Source organism: Oncorhynchus clarkii, chromosome 10, assembly GCF_045791955.1.
Source record: "Oncorhynchus clarkii lewisi isolate Uvic-CL-2024 chromosome 10, UVic_Ocla_1.0, whole genome shotgun sequence".
NCBI lineage: Eukaryota > Metazoa > Chordata > Actinopteri > Salmoniformes > Salmonidae > Oncorhynchus > Oncorhynchus clarkii.
Genome location: NC_092156.1, coordinates 58,170,168 through 58,193,533, shown reverse-complemented (window position 1 = coordinate 58,193,533; position 23,366 = coordinate 58,170,168). Strand labels below are relative to the sequence as shown.

Here is a 23,366-nt window from a genome sequence, read left to right as displayed (position 1 = left end):
CACAATACCACAGTTACACATCAATTAAAAACACAACTCCAATTCCTCCTCCACAGTAACTAAACACAAGAGCCTCTGAATACCCCATATACTCAACTAGATCAATATTGTTGACAAGTTTATATTAGGCAAACTCAACCCTTAGTCTCGCTGCCAACATTCCCTCCAGCATTCCCACCACATCCACAGACCCCTGTCCCCGAAAACTGTTCTTTCGGGTCTTCCATATCGCTAATTTTGCTGCACCTAACACAAAATTAAGCAACACAACTACACCATTTTGACTGAACCTGTACTTTGGCCCAAATATATACAGTTGGGAACAGAGAACCTCTCCCAACGTTGAGAACCAATCAGTGATCAGTTCAATCATACCGACCAACCTGGGACACAGTAAAAAAAAGATGTGCCAGAGTTTCAGACTCAGCACAGAATGGACTCCCCTCCCCAACAGTAGGGTCCAGGTGTACCAGATGCATGTTGGTGGCTATAGCTCCATGTATTATCCTCCATTGGAGGTCAGCTGTCCTCTTATCAATAGGCAGTTTGTATAATGATTGCCAACAGCCTTTTGGAGAGGCACCTGAACCAAGCACACCCGCCCACCTTGTCGATTTTACCCCTTCCAGGGAAGAGGCATGGGACACCTTTACACATATTCTGTACATGGCCTTCTTTCCCACCTCCTTGAACTCCCCCAGCTCCCGGGTATCGAAGGAAAGCAGCATCCCACGTCCTCCTCGATTGCCCCCATCGCAGCACTAACAATCAGTGCAAGGAACACATAATCCAGACCCTTCTTCCACCTATCAGAATTGGAAGTGTCAGTCACATACTGCATATGAAGCACTGGCAAAGAGTCGCAGACCTCAGCAACGACCTTCCTCATTTGGCGAGATGATCGGATCCCCGCTCTTTCTCCCAGCTCCTCCAATGATCTGCTCCTGCTCCGCATCAGATGACCCAGCTTGGTACACCCCACGCCTAAGGCATGAACATAGGCTAGCTGAACCCAAAACACGGGACTGGATGGCAGTGTTGTGAAAAAGAGGCTCTTTAAAAAGCCACATCCCTGGTGGCGTGTGCAGGTCTTACGGGACTTGACAAGGACTCTCCAAGCCTGCATAACAGACTCATAAAATGGAGTCAGGCCAGGCAAATCACCCCCCTCCAGCTTTAAGAGGAAAAGGTGCTTGTCTAAGCCCAAACAGCCCGCTCTCCTCATCAATATGTAGGCTGTTTCGACCCAGCTAGAACCGTCTCTGTACAACAATCTACAACAAGCCATTATTCTAGAGGAAATGTCCACCAGGCCTTGCCCACCCTCTTGCAGTGGCAGGTACAGGGCTGCAGCTTTAATCCAGTGTTGTCCAGACGAGAAGAAATTGACAAGGGTCCTCTGAAGCTCTTGTATCAGACTCTTTGGTGGCTGCAAAATCATTAGTCTGTGCCACAGGGTAGAGGCAGCAAGATTATTAGCTACCAGGACCCTTCACCTATAAGACAGCTGGGGCAGCACCCATTTCCATCTCTACAGTCTGGCACACACTTTCTCCAATACACCCTACCAGTTTTTTTTCTGAAAGACATCGGAGCCTAGAAAAAAAAACAAAGTCTTCATCCCATTGAAGCCCCACTGAAGCCCCCCTGGTAACCGTGGAGCGGACCTCGTTTGTTTATTCAGCCCCTATACTTTCAGTGCAGCAAACTCACTCCAGAAGTTCAGTGAGGATCTCTGAATGATCCAATGTTGACCTAAATGACTAATGATGATAAATACAATCCACCTGTGTGTAATTAAGTCTCCGTATAAATGCACCGGCACTGTGATAGTCTCAGAGGTCCGTTAAAAGCGCAGAGAGCATCATGAAGAACAAGGAACACACCAGGCAGGTCCGAGATACTGTTGTGAAGAAGTGTAAAGCCGGATTTGGATACAAAAAGATTTCCCAAGCTTTAAACATCCCAAGGAGCACTGTGCAAGCGATAATATTGAAATGGAAGGAGTATCAGACCACTGCAAATCTACCAAGACCTGGCCGTCCCTCTAAACTTTCAGCTCATACAAGGAGAAGACTGATCAGAGATGCAGCCAAGAGGCCCATGATCACTCTGGATGAACTGCAGAGATCTACAGCTGAGGTGGGAGACTCTGTCCATAGGACAACAATCAGTCGTACATTGCACAAATCTGGCCTTTATGGAAGAGTGGCAAGAAGAAAGCCATTTCTTAAAGATATCCATAAAAAGTGTTGTTTAAAGTTTGCCACAAGCCACCTGGGAGACACACCAAACATGTGGAAGAAGGTGCTCTGGTCAGATGAAACCAAAATTGAACTTTTTGGCAACAATGCAAAACGTTATGTTTGGCGTAAAAGCAACACAGCTCATCACCCTGAATACACCATCCCCACTGTCAAACATGGTGGTGGCAGCATCATGGTTTGGGCCTGCTTTTCTTCAGCAGGGACAGGGAAGATGGTTAAAATTGATGGGAAGATGGATGGAGCCAAATACAGGACCATTCTGGAAGAAAACCTGATGGAGTCTGCAAAAGACCTGAGACTGGGATGGAGATTTGTCTTCCAACAAGACAATGATCCAAAACATAAAGCAAAATCTACGATGGAATGGTTCAAAAATAAACATATCCAGGTGTTAGAATGGCCAAGTCAAAGTCCAGACCTGAATCCAATCGAGAATCTGTGGAAAGAACTGAAAAATGCTGTTCACAAATGCTCTCCATCCAACCTCACTGAGCTCGAGCTGTTTTGCAAGGAGGAATGGGAAAAAATGTCAGTCTCTCGATGTGCAAAACTGATAGAGACATACCCCAAGCGACTTACAGCTGTAATCGCAGCAAAAGGTGTCGCTACAAAGTATTCAAGGGGGCTGAATATTTTTGCACGCCCAATTTTTCAGTTTTTGATTTGTTAAAAAAGTTTGAAATATCCAATAAATGTCGTTCCACTTCATGATTGTGTCCCACTTGTTGTTGATTCTTCACAAAAAAATACAGTTTTATATCTTTATGTTTGAAGCCTGAAATGTGGCAAAAGGTCGCAAAGTTCAAGGGGGCCGAATACTTTCGCAAGGCACTGTATATCAGACAGTTTACAAATGTCTAAAACATCTCTTATCAGAAACAAGTTGTAAACAATAGAGCAATCAGGTACACAGTAGTACTGGTCCTTGTGGACCAACAATCCCAGATACTCTTTCAACCTGTTTGAGAGACATTTAGCAACAATTTTGTATTGAGCGCACAGCAAAGCAACAGGTCTCCAATTTTTTATGAGAGCCAAATCCCCCTTTTTTGGCAACAGTGAAAGCACCGCACATTGACAGGATACAGGAAGAGAACCCTCATGAAAAGATTCACACACCACTTCATAAAAATCCTCCCCAATAGACCCCCAAAAGTGCTAATAAAACTCAGATGGTAAACCATCGATGCCAGGGGCTCGGCCTGTTGAGAGCTGCATAACTGATGTGGACAGCTCTTGCAGTGTAATATCAGAGTCCAATGCGACTCTCTGCTGAGGTCCAAAATGGATGAAGACCGTATAACAACTGTTCAGTACACAGAGAGTCACAATCCTCCGCCTTATAGAGGGCCGAGTAGAAATCCACGGCATGTTGACGCATTTCACTGTCATCCGCAGTCACCTTCCCATCAGGGAGACGAAGGCAGACCATCTGTTTACGTTGCAATGTCGACTGTCCTAGGTTTTTTTAAAAGCGCTACAAGCATCCATATCCTTGATGGAAGCGAAACGAGACCTAATCAAGGCACCCTTCACTCTTCCATGCAGAAACGACCTCAGTTCATGTCTCTTGTCCTGTAAATTCATGACTAGTCCAGGGTCTTTCTGAGTGAGAAGCATCAATTCAATAGACTTTATGTCCTGTTCAAGGGCCTTGATAGTCTCTTTAACTTCAATTTGAGACAGAACAGTATACTGTTGACAAAACATTCGTATTTGGGCCTTCCCAACCTCCCGCCATTGTCTCAAGGACTCAAAATTCCCTTTTGTAACCCTCCATTTTTTCCAAAACAACAAAAACCTGTCACAAAACATGACATCATGTAACAATTTAATATTAAAATACCAGTAAGGTGATGACCTTCGTGGACAGGACAAGTGAATACCAACAGCAACAATATGATGATCAGAGAAACCCACAGGAGTAATGGCACACTTTCCAACCCTACTACAGTATTGCTCAGATACATACAACCTGTCTAACCTTGCTGCACTGACACGACCTTCATTAATATTTAGCCATGTGTACTGCCTATCTTTTGCATTCCTTACTCTCCACACATCAGAAAGCTCAAACTCAGTTAATAGGCCAGACAGGCAAGTGGCTGACCACAGGTGAGGTTCTTCAGCGGTGCGATCAACAGTAAAATCCACTGTACAGTTCCAGTCACCCCCTAAAACCATACACCCCTCTTGATCACACTGTCTTAAGGTTTCCTTTATTTGATCAAATATAGAAATACGCTCTGTACCCTCATTGGGAGCATAAACATAAAAAAATATTTTTTTAAACCCATAACATCCACCAATAAATAATAATGAACCCCAATAAAGCTTGACCCTTGACAATCTCTGGTGTAGATACCACGGTCACCCCTAAACCTGAGGAAAACAAGATTGCCACCCCAGCACTGAAATTAGTACCGTGACTGAGTACATGCTGCCCCTCCCACCACATACCCCAGTCAACCTCATTTTCCTCATCACTATGTGTCTCCTGTAGAAAAACTACATTAAGCCTTTTCTGTTTTATTACTTCTAATACCCAAGCCCTCTTATTCCTGCCCCTTCCCCCATTAATATTGAGATAACCTACCCTTAGTACCTACATATTGAAAAGAGAAAAGAAAAGCAGAAGAAACCACAGAGAAACCAAAGAGAAAAAAGACACCCTATGAAGCATGATCATCATCATTATTTTAATCTTCTCTTAACCTGACCACGTTTCCCACCACCTTTAGCTGCTGCAACAGCAGTAATACATTTCCTCACGCAAAACCGCTTCTTCTCACTCAATTGGTCTAACGCCACCGTCTTCTGTAACATCACAGCTGACCTCACACACTTATCAACAACAAAATAATCTGCCAATTTGAAAGATTTCCCAAAAGTCTGATCCAGAAACTAATTTAACTCCTCTAGATCGTAAATTGAGTCCTCACCAGCTGCTATCATATCAAAAAAGATATCCATATCCTTCTCCTGATCCTCAGCTGAGGCCACAGACAACTGACTCCCCTCTACCACATCCCTTTCAACAATCCCCACTTGCACCCCATCACTCATACCAGGCATCTCCTCCACTACATGGGAGATTAGCCCCACCTGAACCTCATTACTTGTAGTAGGCATCTCCTCCACTACTTGGGAGCCTAGCTCCACATGAACCCCAGCACTCATAGTGGGCAAATCCTCCAATACCTGGGAGCCTAGCTCCACATGAACCCCCTCCTTTACCCCAGCACTTGTACTGGGAACCTCCTCCACTACCTGGGAGCCTAGCTCCACATGAACCCCCTCCTTTACCCCAGCACTTGTACTGGGCACCTCCTCCAGTACCTAGGAGCCTAGCTCCACATGAACCCCAGCACTCATAGTGGGCAACTTCTCCACTACCTGTTAGCCTAGCTCCACATGAACCCCCTCCTTTACCCCAGCACTCGTACTAGGCACCTGCTCACCAGTCTGAGGAACTGGCTCTTCAGATACATCCTTACCTTCTACAACAATACTTTTCTGCTGCATAACATTTGCCTCTAATACAAGTTGCAACTCAGTGCCCTCAACACGGATAACTTGTTCCTCAGCAACAGGTGCTTGTGGCTGCTCTACCACTGTCAGCCCACCTCTCCCTACATCAGTGGGCCCAGGCGTTACAATGATCACCTGCGCCCCTGCCTCTGCCTTCTCCCTTTTCGGGCAAGCATGTCACTTATGGCCAATATCCCCACACTCAAAACACCGTTGACTACACATACTAGCATAAGCCATATACAGTCTATTGTCATACTTGATTTTAAACGATAACTCTAAAGTCTGCTCCGGTGAGTCCAAAAACATAAACACCTGTCGGGTGTTTGCAATCCAACGGGACAACCTTAATTGAACTGGCGAACTTCCCAAAGCGCAATAACTCGCGCTCCAATAGCTCATTTGGAATAAACGGCGGTACATTTGAAATCGTTACCCTTGTTGATGAAGAAAAAAGCGGCGTACCCTTGATTAAATATTCCTTTAAGAAGTACACCATGCTCAACCATCCGATCAACAAGAAACTCTTCTTTAAGAAGAACACCATGCTCAACCATCCGATCAACAAGACACTCTTCTTTAAGAAGTACACCATGCTCAACCATCCGATCAACAAGACACTCTTCTTTAAGAAGTACACCATGCTCAACCATCCGATCAACAAGACACTCTTCTTTAAGAAATAACACCACCGCTTTATTCATCCGGGATGCATAAGCAACATTCTCGTATCCTACCTTCTCTCCTACGGCGACCAAAAGCTCCTCCACCGTGACAGTAGCTTCAGTAACACACCTAAAGCCGTGCCGAAGTGACAGGGACGGAATCCCCATTCGGGCTGCCATCCCCGCCAAAATCAGGGTAATTTCGATACGAAACTAACTTTTCAACAAAGATCCCGACGACACACTGAGTGTAAATATATATATTGATTGCAATTGTTCCTGAATGAGTAAGCGTTATTGTGCAAAGGTTTAGCATTTCAAATGTTATAATTATCAACTTTGTAGTGTCTCATCTTAGTCGACCCCCATCTTCTCTTTTAACTAACAAGCCACCATGCCGGTTTAGCCCACTAGGGCACATTCTCCTATCATTCCTTGTAACTGTCTGCTGTTTGTTTATGCATTTCTGTGATTGTTTAGTTAATTAATAAATAAATGATTTAAGACAATTGAGGTATGGATGACTCATAGTGAAGACTGGGTTCGTGCAGATAACCAACAATTCACTACATTTGGAATGAGACTAACGTGAGGTAAAGTAAATAGTTCATTAATTCGAAGACTAATTGATCAGATATAAAATATCTGAAAGATTATATTGGGAAATTATAACTTTAATTTAAATATTTTCCTTGGTGCCCCAACTTCCTAGTTAATTACAGTTACATGATTAATCAGTTTGATCGCGTAATACTAATTACAGAGAATATTTGATAAAAACTAAGTCTTCAATTTAATGATAGTAAAGACACGACACATACTAACTTCTCACCATTACAAAAATGGGAGGTTAGCATTTTGAAGGGTGTATGATATTTGTGCGTCTAACTTTCTCACTCGTCATTATTCACGATTCATTCAGGACTATCCGTAATCATGGTAGCATCCACATTAATGTATAAGTGTTTAGAAACATATTGTATTCTTATTTACAATAAAAGTGACTCCAAATTGACACCGTACATCATTTACAGTACCATTCATTTCTATTGGGCACAACATAATCTGAAGCACAATCAAAACAAACTGCAAATACATCCAACAAGTCTGTAGATTCACAAGCTTGATGTAATAATTGTGTGCAAATACTAAAGTTTTGACTACTTTAATACACATATAAGTGAATTTATCCAAATACTGTTGGTCCCCTGAAATGGAGCAGTATGTAAATAAAGTATTGTCATTTCTAAACGGCTCATCTGATATGGATTAAAATTCCCTCAAATGAAAGCTGACAGTCTGTACTTTACCTCATTGTATCATTTCAAATCCAAAGTGCTGGAGTACAGAGCCAAAACAACAAATGTGTCACTGTACCAACCCTTTTGGAGCTCACTGTATATTACCAGTGCAACGTTTTTTTCCGGGTTGACAGGCAGCATTTTACACTTTGTCCAAAGAAGGGCCAGAGGTATACAGAATGGTGTCGTCTGAGTAGAGGTAGATCAAAGAATCACCAGCAGCGAGAGCGACGTCATTGATGTATACAGAGAAGAGAGTCGGCCCGAGAATTGAACCCTGTGGCACCCCCATAGAGACTGCCAGAGATCCGGACAACAGGCCCTCCAATGTGACATTCTGAACTCAATCGGAGAAGTAGTTGGTGAAACAGGCAAGTCAATCATTTGAGAAACCAAGGCTGTTAAGTCTGCCAATAAGAATGTTGTGATTGACAGAGTCGAAAGCCTTATTCTGGTCGTTAAATACGGCTTCACAGTAATGTCTCTTATCGATGGCGGTTATGATATCGTTTAGGACCTTGAGCGTGGCTGAGGTACACCCATGACCAGCTTTGAAACTAGATTTCATAGTGGAGAAGGTATGGTGAGATTCGAAATGGTCAGTAATCTGTTTGTTAACTTGGCTTTGAAAGACCTTAGAAAGGCAGGGTAGTATCGGCCTTACGGCCTTCGTCAAAGCTTATTAAAGCTTATTAAAGAACATTTTATTCAACCGTTACCACGCACCTGATAAAAGATAGCTCAGATTTGCGAGTGACTTTTGAATTTTGATATACAAATGTATTGTTTTTCATTCTTTAGATTTCAGTGGCAATTTACAGCTCATAAAAAGAGGATATGCCTAAACTACATTTGTATCTATATTAACATATTGTTAATTGTGGTGGCTTACTTGTTTATTATCTTTTTTTTTGCTCCTAAAGTTAAGTAACTTTAGGCTCAAATTTCAACTCTGTCGTTCAGCATCTATTTCTTAATCCAATATAAACTGAGTTTACATACATTACAAACTCTCATTCCATGACATAGACTGACCAGGTGAAAGCTATGATCCCTTATTGATGTTACTTGATAAATCCACTTCAATCAGTGTAGATGAAGGAGAGGAGACAAGTTAAATAAGCATGTTTAAGCCTTGAGACAATTGGGACATGGATTATTTGTGTGCCATGGGCAAAACGACTCAATATTAGGAAGCTGTTCCTAATGTTTGGTATACCTGGTGTATATATATATATTCACACTCCATCTTTTTCAGGATATGCGAGACAATCTGTTGTCACCACAATGAGAAACTAGGAACCAGCAAGAGAACATTTGGAGGTAAGATTAATTTTGTAATGTTGAAAAAAATAAAACAATCTATTAAACATTGCCTTGTGCGTTGTAGTTCCCTCTTACTAATGAATTAAGAATATTTACCAAGTCCTGTATCAATTCAATCAAGTCTGCAAATAATTATATTTAGGCATGGTATTTTTAATGGATGGGTTAGAGGTTGAAAGTCCCTTCATGGTTATTTTTCTGAGGTTGATACCTTCTACAAAGAGCCTGAAGTTAAATTACCTATAAATTAACAACATACTCTAAGACCACCATTCAGTTAGCATAGCATGAACATTTTGTGATTAGGCCTTTATTTCCCACCAAAATATGTTAATCTTTCTGCCTTGATGTGATACGTGACACAGTTTTGTGTACATGAGAGATACACTGGTTTTATAATGTCTGTAAGGCCTCTCTCTAATACTTCAACTCTAGCAGAGAAATACATAGATACACAATTGGCGAAATCAGGGTGACAAAAAAATGGTTGAGGTGTGTTCAAAGCCCTCCCTCAAGACTATAGGAGATGAACAATGAAATAGATAAGCGGAACAAAAAATTATATCTGAAAGGACTAATCTCGTTTATCCCATTTTTAAAGTGTGTTGACAACATATTTCACTTCACAAAAACCCAGTAACATATTACAGCCAGTCTAATATTTTAATGAATTTCGACCTATGAAATATACCTTCAGATATTCATGAATTTAGAAATGCCCTTTCTGCGATTACTGTCCAAACTTATCATAGCCATTGTCTTTTTGTTGTTGTTGCCATTGTAAACAAATGTCCTGTTCGGCTTGAAATCGATCTTCTGATATTCATATCTCATTCCTATCATAGAAATAAAGTGGTGTTTATGTTGTATGTGAACAAGACATAACAGATGCAGTTGGCACACAATAATAATTATTGAAATGTAACTTAAGGGAAGTGAATGTCTTTTCAGGTAATGGGTTGCATTTAATTTAATTTCTTCATTAATCCGGTACAGAAAATGAAACCAGCATTTTCTTCATTCAAAGTATGAGTAATAGAGAATTACAAAACAGGATAAATACACCATTCAGTTACAATAAGTATTAGTGCAGTAAGTAGAAGGAATAACTATCAAGATTCTTAAGATCCTGTTGATAATTGGTAGAACAGCTATCTTTTTTTTACATTATCCTCAAGCTGTTCAATAAATAGTATACAGTTCTAATAATAAATATGATTGCATTGTTTGTAAGTTTCCCTGTCATAGTGGTGATCAGTTATATCAGTATTAGTCAAGCAGTTGTGACAACATAACAAGACAGATGAGTAGACTTGTCTTGTAGCTTATTCCACTGGAGGCGGCAGAATTGCTTATTGTTGATTCAATAACAGATGTTGTTGAAGCAGCTGCGTTTGTTGTAGGACCAGCTGTTGTTGTTGTTGTGGGGGTGGCTGTGGTTGTTGTGGTGGCTGTGGTAGTTGCAGCAACTGTGGTGGCTGCAGAAGTTGTAGTTCCTGTAACACCACAGAAGTTATCTCATAAAAATTTACCCAATATAGAGTGCCATGAGTCAATGTTGAGAGTGATGACAATGACAAGGTCAGCAGTGATGGCTTGACTTACTTGCAGTAATGGAGGTTGTATCAATGTCGAGGAAGGTGTTCCCGTGAGACAGAGAGTCATTCAATCCCTGCTCCACACTCGTTACATTGGGAACCACTGTCTGGTTCTTGAAAATAAGGGTCATGTTGACAATAATTGACCCTCTCCTGTAAACGAAATATAGAAAGATTTAGTTTTCATTTCGAGGTCAGATCTTAAAAAAAAAATATTGTACCTTTATTCAACTAGGCAAGTCAGTTAAGAACAAATTCTTATTTCCAATGACGGACTAAAACCGATGTTTCCAAGAAAGTATTAAGAAAACAAGACAATGTATGGTAATTATTTGTATTTGTTTTCTTAATATATCATTCATTATCACTGTTATTGCAAGATAATTATATTTGAATGGAGAGATTCACAGACTTACAGAAAACAATTATTGTTACTTACGTGAACTGAATAATCCTACACCTTACGTATGTTAAAGGGTAAATTCTTTTGTAACCATGATTCACCTGTAAAAAAAGAAACAAATTAGCATCAGTAATTTCAAAAGTGAAGTCAGTGACACAATGTTAGTGACACAATGTTGTTAAAAGATTAGCTGATTACCTCTGTGGTAACATTTTCTGCCAGTTCCTGATATGCTGTTGTGGAAGAATCAGTATAGTCACTTTGGAATGCACGGATCATTCTGAATCCTAATCCCATTGACCCCTCATTCGCTGTCGGTGCCGCTGTTGACGTAGTTGTGGTAGCGGTGGCTGTGGTGGTTGTGGGAACAATTTTGGTTGTCGTTGGTACAGTGGTGTTTGTGGCAGCAGCTGTGGTTGTCGTCGCAGAAGTTGTGGCTGTAGTCGAAGCAGTTGTGGTATTCGTTCCAGCAGCAGTGGTGGTGGTGGCAGCTATTGCTGTAGTAGCTCTGGCTGTTGTAGACACAGCTGTGCCTGTTGTAGTAGCAACTGTGGTAGTCCTGTTGCCAGCTGTGGATGTGGTGGGGGCATTTGTGGTTGTAGTTGGAGCAGCTGTTGTTGTAGGGGCAGCTGCTGTGGTTGTCGTTGCAGCACCTATGGCTGTAGTGGAAGCAGCTGTGGTTGTAGTGGAAGCAGCTGTGGTTCTAGTTGGAGAAGCAGTTGTTGCCGTGGCAGCAGCTGTGGTTGTGTTTGTGTCTCTTGTGGTTGGAGCATCTGTGGTTGTTGTGGGGGCATTTCCGGATGTAGATGGAGCAGCTGTGGTTGTGGTGGCAACTGCTGTGGTTGTCGTGGGAGCAGGTATAGTTGTTGTGGCAGCAACGGTGGTTGTAGAGGAAGCAGTTGTGGTTGTAGAGGAAGCAGCTGTGGTTGTAGATGAAGCATCTGTGGTTGTAGAGGAAGCAGCTGTGGTTGTAAAAGAAGCAGCTGTGGTTGTAGAGGAAGCAGCTGTGGTTGTAGAGGAGGCAGCTGTGGTTGTAGAGGAAGCAGCTGTAGTTGTTGGGGCAGAAGATGTGGTTGTTGTTTTGTCAGCTGTGATTGTAGTTGGAGATGCTGTGGTTGTCGTGGCAGCAACTATGGTTGTTGTGGCAGCTGCTGTGGTTGTGTTGGCTGCTGCGTTGGTTGCAGTTTGAACAGCTGTGGTAATAGTGGCAGCAGGTATAGTTGTTGTGGCAGAATGTGTGGTTGCAGAGGAAGCTACTGTGGTTGTAGTTGGATAAGTTGTTGATGTGGCAGTAGCTGTGTTTGTAGTTAGAGAATCTGTGGTTGTTGTGGTGGCAGCTGTAGTTGTGGGAGCAACGCCAACAGTGTTTGTAGTTGGAGCATCTGTGGACGTAGTTGAGGTTGTAAATGGAGTAGCTGTGGTTGTTGAATGAGCAACTGTGGTAGTTGTGATGCCTGCTGTGGTGACCGTGGCGGTGCCTGTGGTTGTGGTGGCAGCACCTGTGGTTGTGGTGGCAGCACCTGTGGTTGTTGTGGGAGAAACTGTGGTTGTTGTGACTCCATTTGTTGTTGTAGTTGGAGCATCTGTGGTTCCTGTGGCAGCAGCTGTGGTTGTTGTGGGAGCAGTATTGGTTGTGGTGGCAGCTCCTGTGATTGTGGTGGTTGCTGCTGTTGTTGTAGTCGAAGCAGCTGTGGTTGTTGTGACCGGAATTGTGGTAGTCGTCTTGCCAGCTGTGGTGGCCGTGGGGGCAGCTGTGGTTGTGGTTGCAGCAGTAGCTGTTGTTGTAGTTGGAGCACCTGTGGTTGTTGTTGCAGCAACTGTGGTTGTGGTGGCTGCTGCAGCAGTTGCAGGTGTCGTTGTCATGGCAGGAACTGTGGTGGTCATCATGGACGTAGTTGAGGTTGGAGTTGGAGCAGCTGTGGTTGTTGAATAAGCAACTGTGGTAGTTGTGATGCCTGCTGTGGTGACCGTGGCGGTACCTGTGGTTGTGGTGGCGGCACCTGTGGTTGTGGTGGCAGCACCTGTGGTTGTTGTGGGAGAAACTGTGGTTGTTGTGACTCCATTTGTTGTTGTAGTTGGAGCATCTGTGGTTGCTGTGGCAGCAGCTGTGGTTGTTGTGGGAGAAACTGTGGATGTTGTGACTCCATTTGTGGTTGTAGTTGGAGCATCTGTGGTTGTCGTGACATGAGCTGTGGTTGTAGTAGGAGCAGTAGTGGTTGTGGTGGCAGCTCCTGTGATTGTGGTGGTTGCTGCAGGTGTTGCAGTCGAAGCAGCTGTGGTTATTGTGACCGGAATTGTGGTAGTCGTCTTGGCAGCTGTGGTTGTGGTTGCAGCAGTAGCTGTTGTTGTAGTTGGAGCACCTGTGGTCATTGTTGTAGCAACTGTGGTTGTGGTTGCAGCGGCAGCCGTTGCAGGTGTCGTTGTCATGGCAGGAACTGTGGTGGTCACCATGGACGTAGTTGAGGTTGTAGTTGGAGCAGCTGTGGTTGTTGATTGAGCAACTGTGGTAGTTGTGATGCCTGCTGTGGTGACCGTAGCAGCACCTGTGGTTGTGGTGGCAGCACCTGTGGTTGTTGTGGGAGAAACTGTGGTTGTTGTGGGAGAAACTGTGGATGTTGTGACTCCATTTGTGGTTGTAGTTGGATTATCTGTGGTTGTCATGACAGCAACTGTGGTTAAGGTGGCTGCTGCAGCAGTTGCAGGTGTCGTTGTCATGGCAGGAGCTGTGGTGGTCATCATTGACGTATTTGAGGTTGTAGTTGGAGCAGCTGTGCTTGTCATGACAGGAGCTATTGATGTAGTAGGAGCAGTAGTGGTTGTGGTGGCAGCTCCTGTGATTGTGGTGGTTGCTGCTGTTGTTGTAGTCGAAGCAGCTGTGGTTGTTGTGACCGGAATTGTGGTAGTCGTCATGCCAGCTGTGGTGGTCGTGGGGGCAGCTGTGGTTGTGGTTGCAGCACCTGTGATTGTTGTGAATGCAGCTGTGGTTGTTGTGGGAAAAACTGTGGTTGTTGTGACTCCATTTGTTGTTGTAATTGGAGCATCTGTGGTTGTCGTGGCAGCAGCTGTGGTTGGTGTTGCAGCAGTAGCTGTGGTTGTAGTTGGAGCAGCTGTGGTTGTTGAATGAGAATCTGTGGTAGTTGTGATGCCTGCTGTGGTGACCGTAGCAGCACCTGTGGTTGTTGTGGGAGAAACTGTGGTTGTGACTCCATTTGTTGTTGTAGTTGGAGCATCTGTGGTTGTTGTGGCAGCAGCTGTGATTGTTGTGGGAGAAACTGTGGATGTTGTGACTCCATTTGTGGTTGTAGTTGGAGCATCTGTGGTTGTCATGACAGGAGATATGGATGTAGTAGGAGCAGTAGGGGTTGTGATGGCAGCTCCTGTGATTGTGGTGGTTGCTGCTGTTGTTGTAGTCGAAGCAGCTGTGGTTGTTGTGACCGGAATTGTGGTAGTCGTCATGCCAGCTGTGGTGCTCGTGGGGGCAGCTGTGGTTGTGGGGGCATTCGTTGTTGGGCTTTGGGCATTCCCTGATGCTGTTGCAAATAAAAAAGCATAGATTTTAGAATATCTTTTAGAATTTCATAATGATCTACAATTTAAAGACTAGAGAATGAACTTACCTATAATCAGAAGAAGGACTATGAGAATTTTTCTGTTCATCTTTGAAACTGTTTTCTTTTTAGTCTGTGGTCACAGAGAGATGGGCACACATGATTAATTTGAAGGTAAAATACAAATATTTATCAACAGAATGACTTTGACCAATGTAATATAAACTTGAATATTGTGGAAAGAGATCACTAATGGTAAACGCAGTAATTTTGTCTGTTTATGTACAGTAAGTCTTGTTTGTGATGTTTTTAATCAAGTGATCCACAACTTCTTTGTCTTGATATTTAATATTTTATTAATGCACATTTGTATTTTTTACTTTTATTTATTATTTTAACCATGATTTATTTATCCAGGAAGTCCTGTTTAGGTCAGAAGGCATATTTTTTTATTTAGACCTGGCTAAGAGGTCAGCTGAATAAAAACACATAGATACGCTACAGTGCATGTGTTATTGTATAATCCGTAAATGTATAGATTTACCACTAAATCTGTAGATTTTCAAATGAGAATGTAATCCTTCGATTTAGTGTTTTTACACATTTACCATAACACATACACAGCAGAGCAAAAACATGAATATGAATGACTGTAATTACCCACCATCAATCATAAAACACATGTAGTCATTAAGAATTGAAACATTTGCACACCTCCTGCAGCAAGTCTGAAACTATAGCCTTGAATTCCTCTATCAGGACAAAGCACTCTAGGTTAAAGAAGATGATTCCTGGACCAAGGGGTCAGATATTCTGATCAGACCCTTGGTACCTGGAATAAGAGTTTAACTAGAGATGATTTCAGATGATAAAATCCAGGCTGAACAAGGACAAGGAACAGCGGTATAGAGGAAGTTTTACGAGTTATAGCCTTGTCAGTTAACATACACAAATGTTTCTTCCAAAAGTTCACTTTTAAAAATACACAGAAGTCTAATCATAATAAAAAATAAATGTAACACAATATTTCAAAAACCACACCTACCAATTTTTTTAAATTGTGATGTAGCTGAAATCCTCAGTGTTCAGTAACTGTGCACCTCCAAACCATACTAAGCTCCTGCATTGCTACAGCCTTTATAGTTTAAAGCACAACCTTCATGACATCATTATGATGAATGAGATGTAAAGGAAAAGGTGTGCTGAGTTGTATCGTAATCATCTTTTGAAGAAGAATGAATGATGCCTCCCCCACGTTATGACTGAATTCCTAATCTAGCAGTACACGGAGACACACATACCAGGGGTGCAATCAATTGTACAAACAGTTGCAAAATGTTCTGTTTTACAACTACAACTATTGTTTCTATTGTACAGATTCAGATAGGTTTGCTGAACTTGCTCAATAGAAACGCCATTGTAATGATTACACCCCTGGACACATTTAATGTACCAATTGTATTTGATTGCAATACATAATGTAAATTAATCTATTACATAATCATTGTGATACATTTATTTTGTTTTCATCAAGCTAATTTTCCTAAGGAAATGCCAAAACCACAAATATACAAGGTTATTTTTCCAATGACACCACACCCATATGTTTCCGCATACGTATGAAGACAACCATTGATGACACCCAGGATGTGCACATCTCCAAACCACGTCTTTGATAAAGTAAATAAAGGCTATTATTATGCCAATGATAATGATCTAAGAATAGCTGTATTACAGAATCTGGACCTTTTCCACATTTTGTTGTGTTGCAGCCAACATTTGTATTAATTTGAGACTTTGTGTCACTGGCCGGCACACAATACTCCATAATGTCAAAGTGGAATTATGTTTTTAGAATGAAAACATAAAAATAACATAAAATATGAAATGTCTTGAGTCAGTAAGTATTCAACCCAGCTGATATGGCGAGACTAAATACATTCAGGAGTAAAAATGTACTCACATAATAAATTGCATGGACTCGCTCTGTGTGCAATAATAGTGTTCAACATGAAAGACTACCTCATCTGTGTACCCCACACATACAATTATCTGTAAGATCCCTCATTCGTGCAGTGAATTTCAACCCAATACTGAACAAAAACATGAACGTAACAAAGTGTTGGTCAATTGTGAGGTGAAATAGAAGAACCAAGGATCTGAACACAATTCCTTGAAGCTGAAAATGTCCCAGTTCTTCCGTAGCCTGGATATTCACCAGACATGTCACCCATTCAGCATGTTTTGGATGCTCTGGATTGACGTGTACAACAGCAAGTTCCAGTTTCCGTCAATATCCAGCAACTTCGCACAGCCATTGAAAAGGAGTGGGACAACATTCCACAGGCCACAATCAACAGCCTGATCAACTCTATGTGAAGGAGATGTGTTGCACTGCATGAGTCAAATGGTGGTCACATTCGATGCTGGCTGGCTTTCTGATCCACGCCCCTACCTTTTTGTTAAGGTATCTGTGACCAACAGATGCATATCTGTATTCCCAGTCATGTGAAATCTATTGATTAGGGCCTCATTTCAAATCGTTTCAATGGACTGATTTCCTTATATGAACTGTATCTCAGAAACATCTTTGAAAATGTTGCATGTTGCGCTTATATTTTTGTTCTGTATACATTATAAATCAATACAGAAAAGAAATAGATACTACTTAATGAATTTTTCCTATATTATTTGAGGTACTCAAAGTAATACTGAACTAAAGTGCATAATTCCACAAAATAAAATGTTGAGTTATAATAGATATCAAATAATTCAGTTATTGCTGTGACTTCAAGGACGATTACTTCAGGGTGAAGGGGACCGATTAGCAGCAGTTGTTTTAGAAGATCCTACAGCTATTTCATTTTCTCTCTAGGCATCTTTACTCTTTTCAAACTAAATATTATTTTATGATATATTTAAGCTATAAGGCCTGAGGAGGTGTGGTATACGACCAAAGGATACCATGGCTAAGGGCTGTTCTTAGGCACGCAGAGTCCCTGGATACAGCCCTTAGCCATGGTATATTGGCCCTTTACCACAATCCACAGACGTGCCTTATTGCTATTATAAACTGGTTACCAACATAATTAGTTATGTTTTAATTATTAATGTTTTTTTTTGCCAGAAACATATACGGTCTTATATACTACAGCTTTCAGCCAATCAGCACTCAGGGTTCGAATCACAAGGTTTATAAAAAATTCTGAATAGGATTTGGTTTGTGTATGTTGAGGTATGTTGTCAAGATGATGATTAGTCTACCAGTATAAGTGAAGCAGATATGACATCACAGCCAGGCAGATTGTGAGAAGACTTATCTTCAACTGGAGGCTGCCACTGGAGGCAGCAGCTGTGGTTGTTGTTGCAGTAACAATGGATGTTGTTGTGATGGCATCTGTTTTTATTTAGGAGCAGCTATGGTTGTCGTAGTGTCGTGGCTAATCATTTCAAAATATGACACTTGCAAGAACCTGTGAATTCAATAATAGACTTTTAATACAACGTATTGTAAGCCGGAGTGGTCCGCGGAACACACACCTTTTTCAGAGCACTGGCTCTGATTTATACACATACAACATATGAGTCCATCCCACATGCAAATGAAGTTACTTCCCTCAGTCCTTCTGCCAATCTGTGCATCCTGCTTGTTCAGCTCGATAATGCCCATATCTGCTTTCAGTCAAGTTATAATGGTGACAGGACCTCTTCATGTCCCAAAAATAATACATGCCTATCTTATGCTATGGGCCCCCTTACGTTCAGCCTGGTGTGTTCTTTGGTATGTCTGTCCTTATTAGGATTCGTAGACTATGTGTCTCTTCTGACATTCCTTCAGCATCTCCATGTCCTAAAAATATGTGGCCTATGTCTATAGTCCATCAGTTGGTCATTTGGCTGACCCCTTCCTTTGTATATCCCTCTGACCTTGGTATGTCCAGCTGTCCTAGGCGCCTATGTGTCGCCTTCTCTTCATGTGGTTATTTAAGATCAGCAGACTATGTGTCTCCAGTTTTAGTGTTTTCAGCTGTCCCATACTCTCATGGCCTTACTCTGGCTTCCTGTCCTATACAATAGACAATGCATTTTACCAGAATGGCAAATGCACTCTATAAGTGTATCTCTCTCTTGTGTTACAGTATTTTGTTCCTCCATATATGTACATCATTCTCCCATAGTAGCAGCAGCTATGGTTGTAGTTGGAGCAGCTGTGGCTGTGGGGGCAGCAGCTGTAGTTATGGTGGTGGCTCCTGCTTTGGTTGTAGTTGGAGCAGCTGTTGTTGTCATGGCAGAAGCTGTTGGGTTTGTAGTGGCAGCTGTGGTTGTAGTTGGAGCAGCTGTGGTTGTTATGTCAGCAGCTGTAGTTGCGGTGGCAGCAGCTGCAGTTGTGGTGGAAGCTGCTTTGTTCGTAGTTCGAGCAGCAGTGGTTGTTGTGGCAGAAGCTGTGGATGTGGCAGCAGCTGTGGTTGTATTTGGTTCAGCTGTGGTTGTTGTAGCAGGGACTGTGGTTGTGGTGGCAATTGGATATTTAAAGAGTAGTGGGTCAATTTACAATAATCAGAATAAGGACTGTGATCATTTTAGCATTCATCTTCAAACCATGTTCGTATTATTCTAATATCACAGAGTACGGGGTGAAGTCATTACAGTTAAAGTCAAAAGTTAACACACACTTAGGTTGGAGTCTGTGGATGTACATCAAGACCTACCTTCAAACTCAGTTCCTCTTTGCTTGACATAATGGAAAAATCTAAAGAAAAATTGTAGACCTCCACAAGTCTGGTTCATCCTTGGGAGCAATTTCCAAATGCCTGTAGTTACCACGTTCATCTGTAAAAACAATAGTACACAAGTATAAACACCATGGGACCACATCATACGCCTCAGGAAGGAGTTGCGTTCTGTCTATTAGAGATGAACGTACGTTGGTGTGAAAAGTGCAAATCAATCCCAGAACAACAGCAAGGACCTTGTGAAGATGCTGGAGGAAACAGGTACACAAGTATCTATATCCACAGTAAAATGAGTCCTATATCGACATAACCTGAAAGGCTGCACAGCCACTGCTCCAAAACCGCCATAAAAAAGCCAGACTACGGTTTGCAACTGCACGTGGGGACAAGGATCGTACTTTTTGGAGAAATGTCCTCTGGTCTGACGAAACAAAAATAGAACTGTTTGGCCATAATGACCATCGTTATGTTTGGAGAGAAAAGGGGGAGGCTTGAAAGCCGAAGAACACCATCCCAACCCTGAAGCATGGGGCTTTTAGCATCATGTTGTGTGGGAGTCCTTTGCTGCAGGAGGGACTGATGCTCATCACAAAGTAGATTGCATCATGAGGAGGGACAAGTATGTGGATATATTGAAGACATATATCTGAAGACATCAGTCAGGAAGTTAAAGCTTGGTCGCAAAGTGGTCTTCCAAATGGACAATGCCCCCAAGCAAACTTCCAAAGTTGTGGCAAAATGGCTTAAGGATAACAAAGTCAAGGCATTGGAGTGGCCATCACAAGCCCTGACCTCAAACCTATAGAACAATTGTGGGCCGAACTGAAAAAGCTTTCACGAGCAAGGAGGCCTACAAACCTGACTCAGTTACACCAGCTCTGTCAGGAGGAATGGGCCAAACTTCACCCAACTTATTGTGGGAAGCTTGTGGAAGGCTACCCGAAACATTTGACCGAAGTTAAACAATTTAAAGGCAATGCTACCAAATACTAATTGAGTGTATGTAAACTTCTGACCCACTGGGAATGTGATGAAAGAAATAAAACCTGAAATAAATCATTCTCTCTACTATTATTCTGACATTTCACATTCTTAAAATAAAGACCCTACAGCATGAGCAGTCATGAGTATGTTTTGAAATCAAAGCGAGAGCTGCATGTAGACATGTGCACATATTTTGTTCATATCCTTTGCTAGTTAGTGAGTTATTAGCCCAATTATAGGTAATTTGTAGTCAGCAATAGGGGAGTGATTACTTCCAACAAGAGCACAAATAGTATACATTTCTAGACATCCTTGAAAAGCAAGTCAATTAAAGAGCTTTTTTTTTCAGGGCAGTGTTCTATTTTGAGACAGGCTTGAATAACTTCTCATGGCTGCAGGGGCAGCATTGAGTAGCTTGGATGAAAGGTGCACAGAGGTGCCCATATTCAATGGCCTGCTCCTCAGTCGTAGTTGCTCATATTTGCATATTGTTATTAGTATTGGATAGAAAACACTTTGAAGTTTCTAAAACTGTTTGAATTATGTATGTGAATATAACAGAACTCATATAGCAGGCAAAAACCTGAGAAATTCCACTTCCTGTTTTTTTTCTGGGGTTGGCAGATTTTCAACCAAGCTCTCATTGCAATTACAGCGAGATATGGATGAGTTTTCACATCCTACGCCTTCCACTAGATGTCAACAGTCAATATAACTTTGTCTGATGACTCTAATGTGAAGGGGGATCGAATGACACAGGAAATAGTCACCACTGCCATGAGTTGACCATGCATTCACCAAGCTCGTTCACAGGGGAAGGACCTGCGTTCCACCGGTCATCTGAAGTCATTCTAATTCTCCGGTGTAAACAACATTCTAAAGATTGATTCAGTACATCATTTGACATGTTTCTACTGACTGTTACGGAACTTTTTGACATTTCGCTTTGTGCTTTGTGACTTTGGAATTGTTTACCAAATGCGCTAACCAAAGTAGCTAATTGGACATAAATAACGGATATTTTCGAACAAATCAAGCATTTATTGTGGACCCGGGAATCCTAGGACTGCATTCTGATGAAGTTCATCAAAGGTAAGGAAACTGTTGAATCGATGTGGCTATGCAAAATCACTGGATGTTTTTAGAACTAGTGAATGTTACGCGCCAATGTAAACTCAGATTTTTTAATATAAATATGAACTTTATCAAACAAAACATACTTGTATTGTGTAACATGAAGTCCTATGAGTGTCATCTGATGAAGATCATCAAAGGTTAGTGATTCATTTTATCTCTATTTGTGCTTTTTGTGACTTTATCTTTGGCTGGAAAAATGGCTGTTTATTCGGTGGCTTGGTGGTGAACTAACGTAATCATTTGTGGTGCTTTCGCTGTAAAACTTATTTGAAATCTGACACTGCTGTGGATTTAACAACGAGATTGCCTTTAAAACGGTATAAGACACATGTATGTTTGAGAATTTTTAATTATGAGATTTCTGTTTTGAATTTGGCACCCTGCACTTTCACTGGCTGTTGTCATATCATCCCGTTAACGGGATTGCAGCCATAAGAAGTTTTAATGTTCAACTATATTTGCAAAATAGAGAGGTCAACATTTAAAATTAACGGACCCTGTGTGGAGACTCTGATCTAACCAACTGATCCAAGGCTATCATGTACTCACAGACTCTGTTTTAGGATCTGTCCACAAGTTATCACTTTAGGATATTTGGCTGCTTTTATAGGCTACATTTGTATGCTTTATTTGCATATGTGACCTGATTCAGGAAACTAGGCCTATGTCGCAATTCACAACTTCACAGGAGAGCCTTTTGAACACAATTTTTTATTTGTTAATTTATATTTTTAATTTTTATCAAAATGCGTTCTTTGGCAGAAGTGCCTTCTCGAACATGTGAACTTTCATGTGCCTTAATATCAAAACTGAATGTCATCATTAAAAAAGTTATATTTCGAGCCTAGATTGTTTAGCCACAGAAAAAGTCAGCAACCTTCCCACTAGCCATGATTGCCTGAGATAATGAATGGGCTGGACATGCCGAGAGATGAGTTTGGATTGTCGGTGTTGTGTCTATAAAATGAGCTGCTCGTAATGCGTGAATAATTGTTTCTAATGCAGTTTTTTCCCGAAAGATATTATGTTAGCTATGGAGAACTGCAAATTTGTTGCTACTGCTCTCAATAACATTTCTGCCCTGAACATGTTTTGAAATCAGTGGAACACAACAGGCCAAACAAGCTGTGCAAACTAAACAGAAACACAGGATGTCTTATAAAAGGTGTTGCAGTCTGCCATGAAGCTTTCATCTCATGTATACAGATAACAATCTAGCTACAGAATCAGATATTTTACGTTTCAAATTTCGTCCAAAAGTAGTTTTCATAGCAAGCTAATGCTTTCTGTTAGCTAGCCAGCTGACGATAGATGGCTGTCGAGCTACAGTGTAGTGATATCTCAGAATGCCAATTTGCATCTATTGTATAATAATGATAAAATATTTGAATCTGGAATTTGTCTTCAGCAACAATCAGTGGAACACGCCTGACTCTAATCCACCAGTCATACAGTCATCAAAAAGAGAGCTGGCCCAAGCAAGCAAGCAAAGGCCGCAGCGTAGTCATTAACTACGTGCACCATTTCTTCAACTACGAAGTTGGGAAAACACGTGTGGACCTGAATTGTGATAACTGCAGTGGCCAAAACAAGAACAAGTTTGTCATCAGTTATTGTGCCTGGTGGACCATGCACAACTTCCAACACAATCTGGACCTTCACTTCCTGATCACAGGCCACACCAAGTTTGCCCCTGACTTGTGCTTTGGCCTCATCAAGCAGCGCTTCAGAAAGACCAGACTTTGTCTGAGATTGCTGGTATTGTGAAGGACAGCACTGTGACAGGGGTCAACATCCCACAGCTGGTTGGACTGGAGGATGGTACGGTGCTGGTGGAAAGCTATGGTGGCAACAACACCTGACTCCATACTTC

At 41.8% G+C, this 23,366-nt stretch overlaps 1 protein-coding gene and 1 long non-coding RNA gene across 2 annotated transcripts; both read right to left on the bottom strand.

Moving 5' to 3' along the window:
- Positions 1-10,707: 10,707 nt before the first annotated feature.
- Positions 10,708-11,555, bottom strand: LOC139418832 (uncharacterized). The gene is made up of 3 exons (XR_011635354.1): positions 11,290-11,555; positions 11,128-11,192; positions 10,708-10,841 (listed from the first exon to the last, which is right to left on the bottom strand). It is a non-coding gene; the product is annotated as an uncharacterized lncRNA (long non-coding RNA).
- Positions 11,556-11,794: 239 nt separating this feature from the next.
- Positions 11,795-18,309, bottom strand: LOC139419298 (mucin-2-like). Its single transcript, XM_071169247.1, has 3 exons — positions 18,252-18,309; positions 12,482-14,621; positions 11,795-12,137 (listed from the first exon to the last, which is right to left on the bottom strand). The coding sequence occupies exons 1-3, from the start codon at positions 18,307-18,309 to the stop codon at positions 11,795-11,797; spliced, it is 2,541 nt and encodes an 846-aa protein (XP_071025348.1).
- Between the last annotated feature and the right edge of the window lie 5,057 nt (positions 18,310-23,366).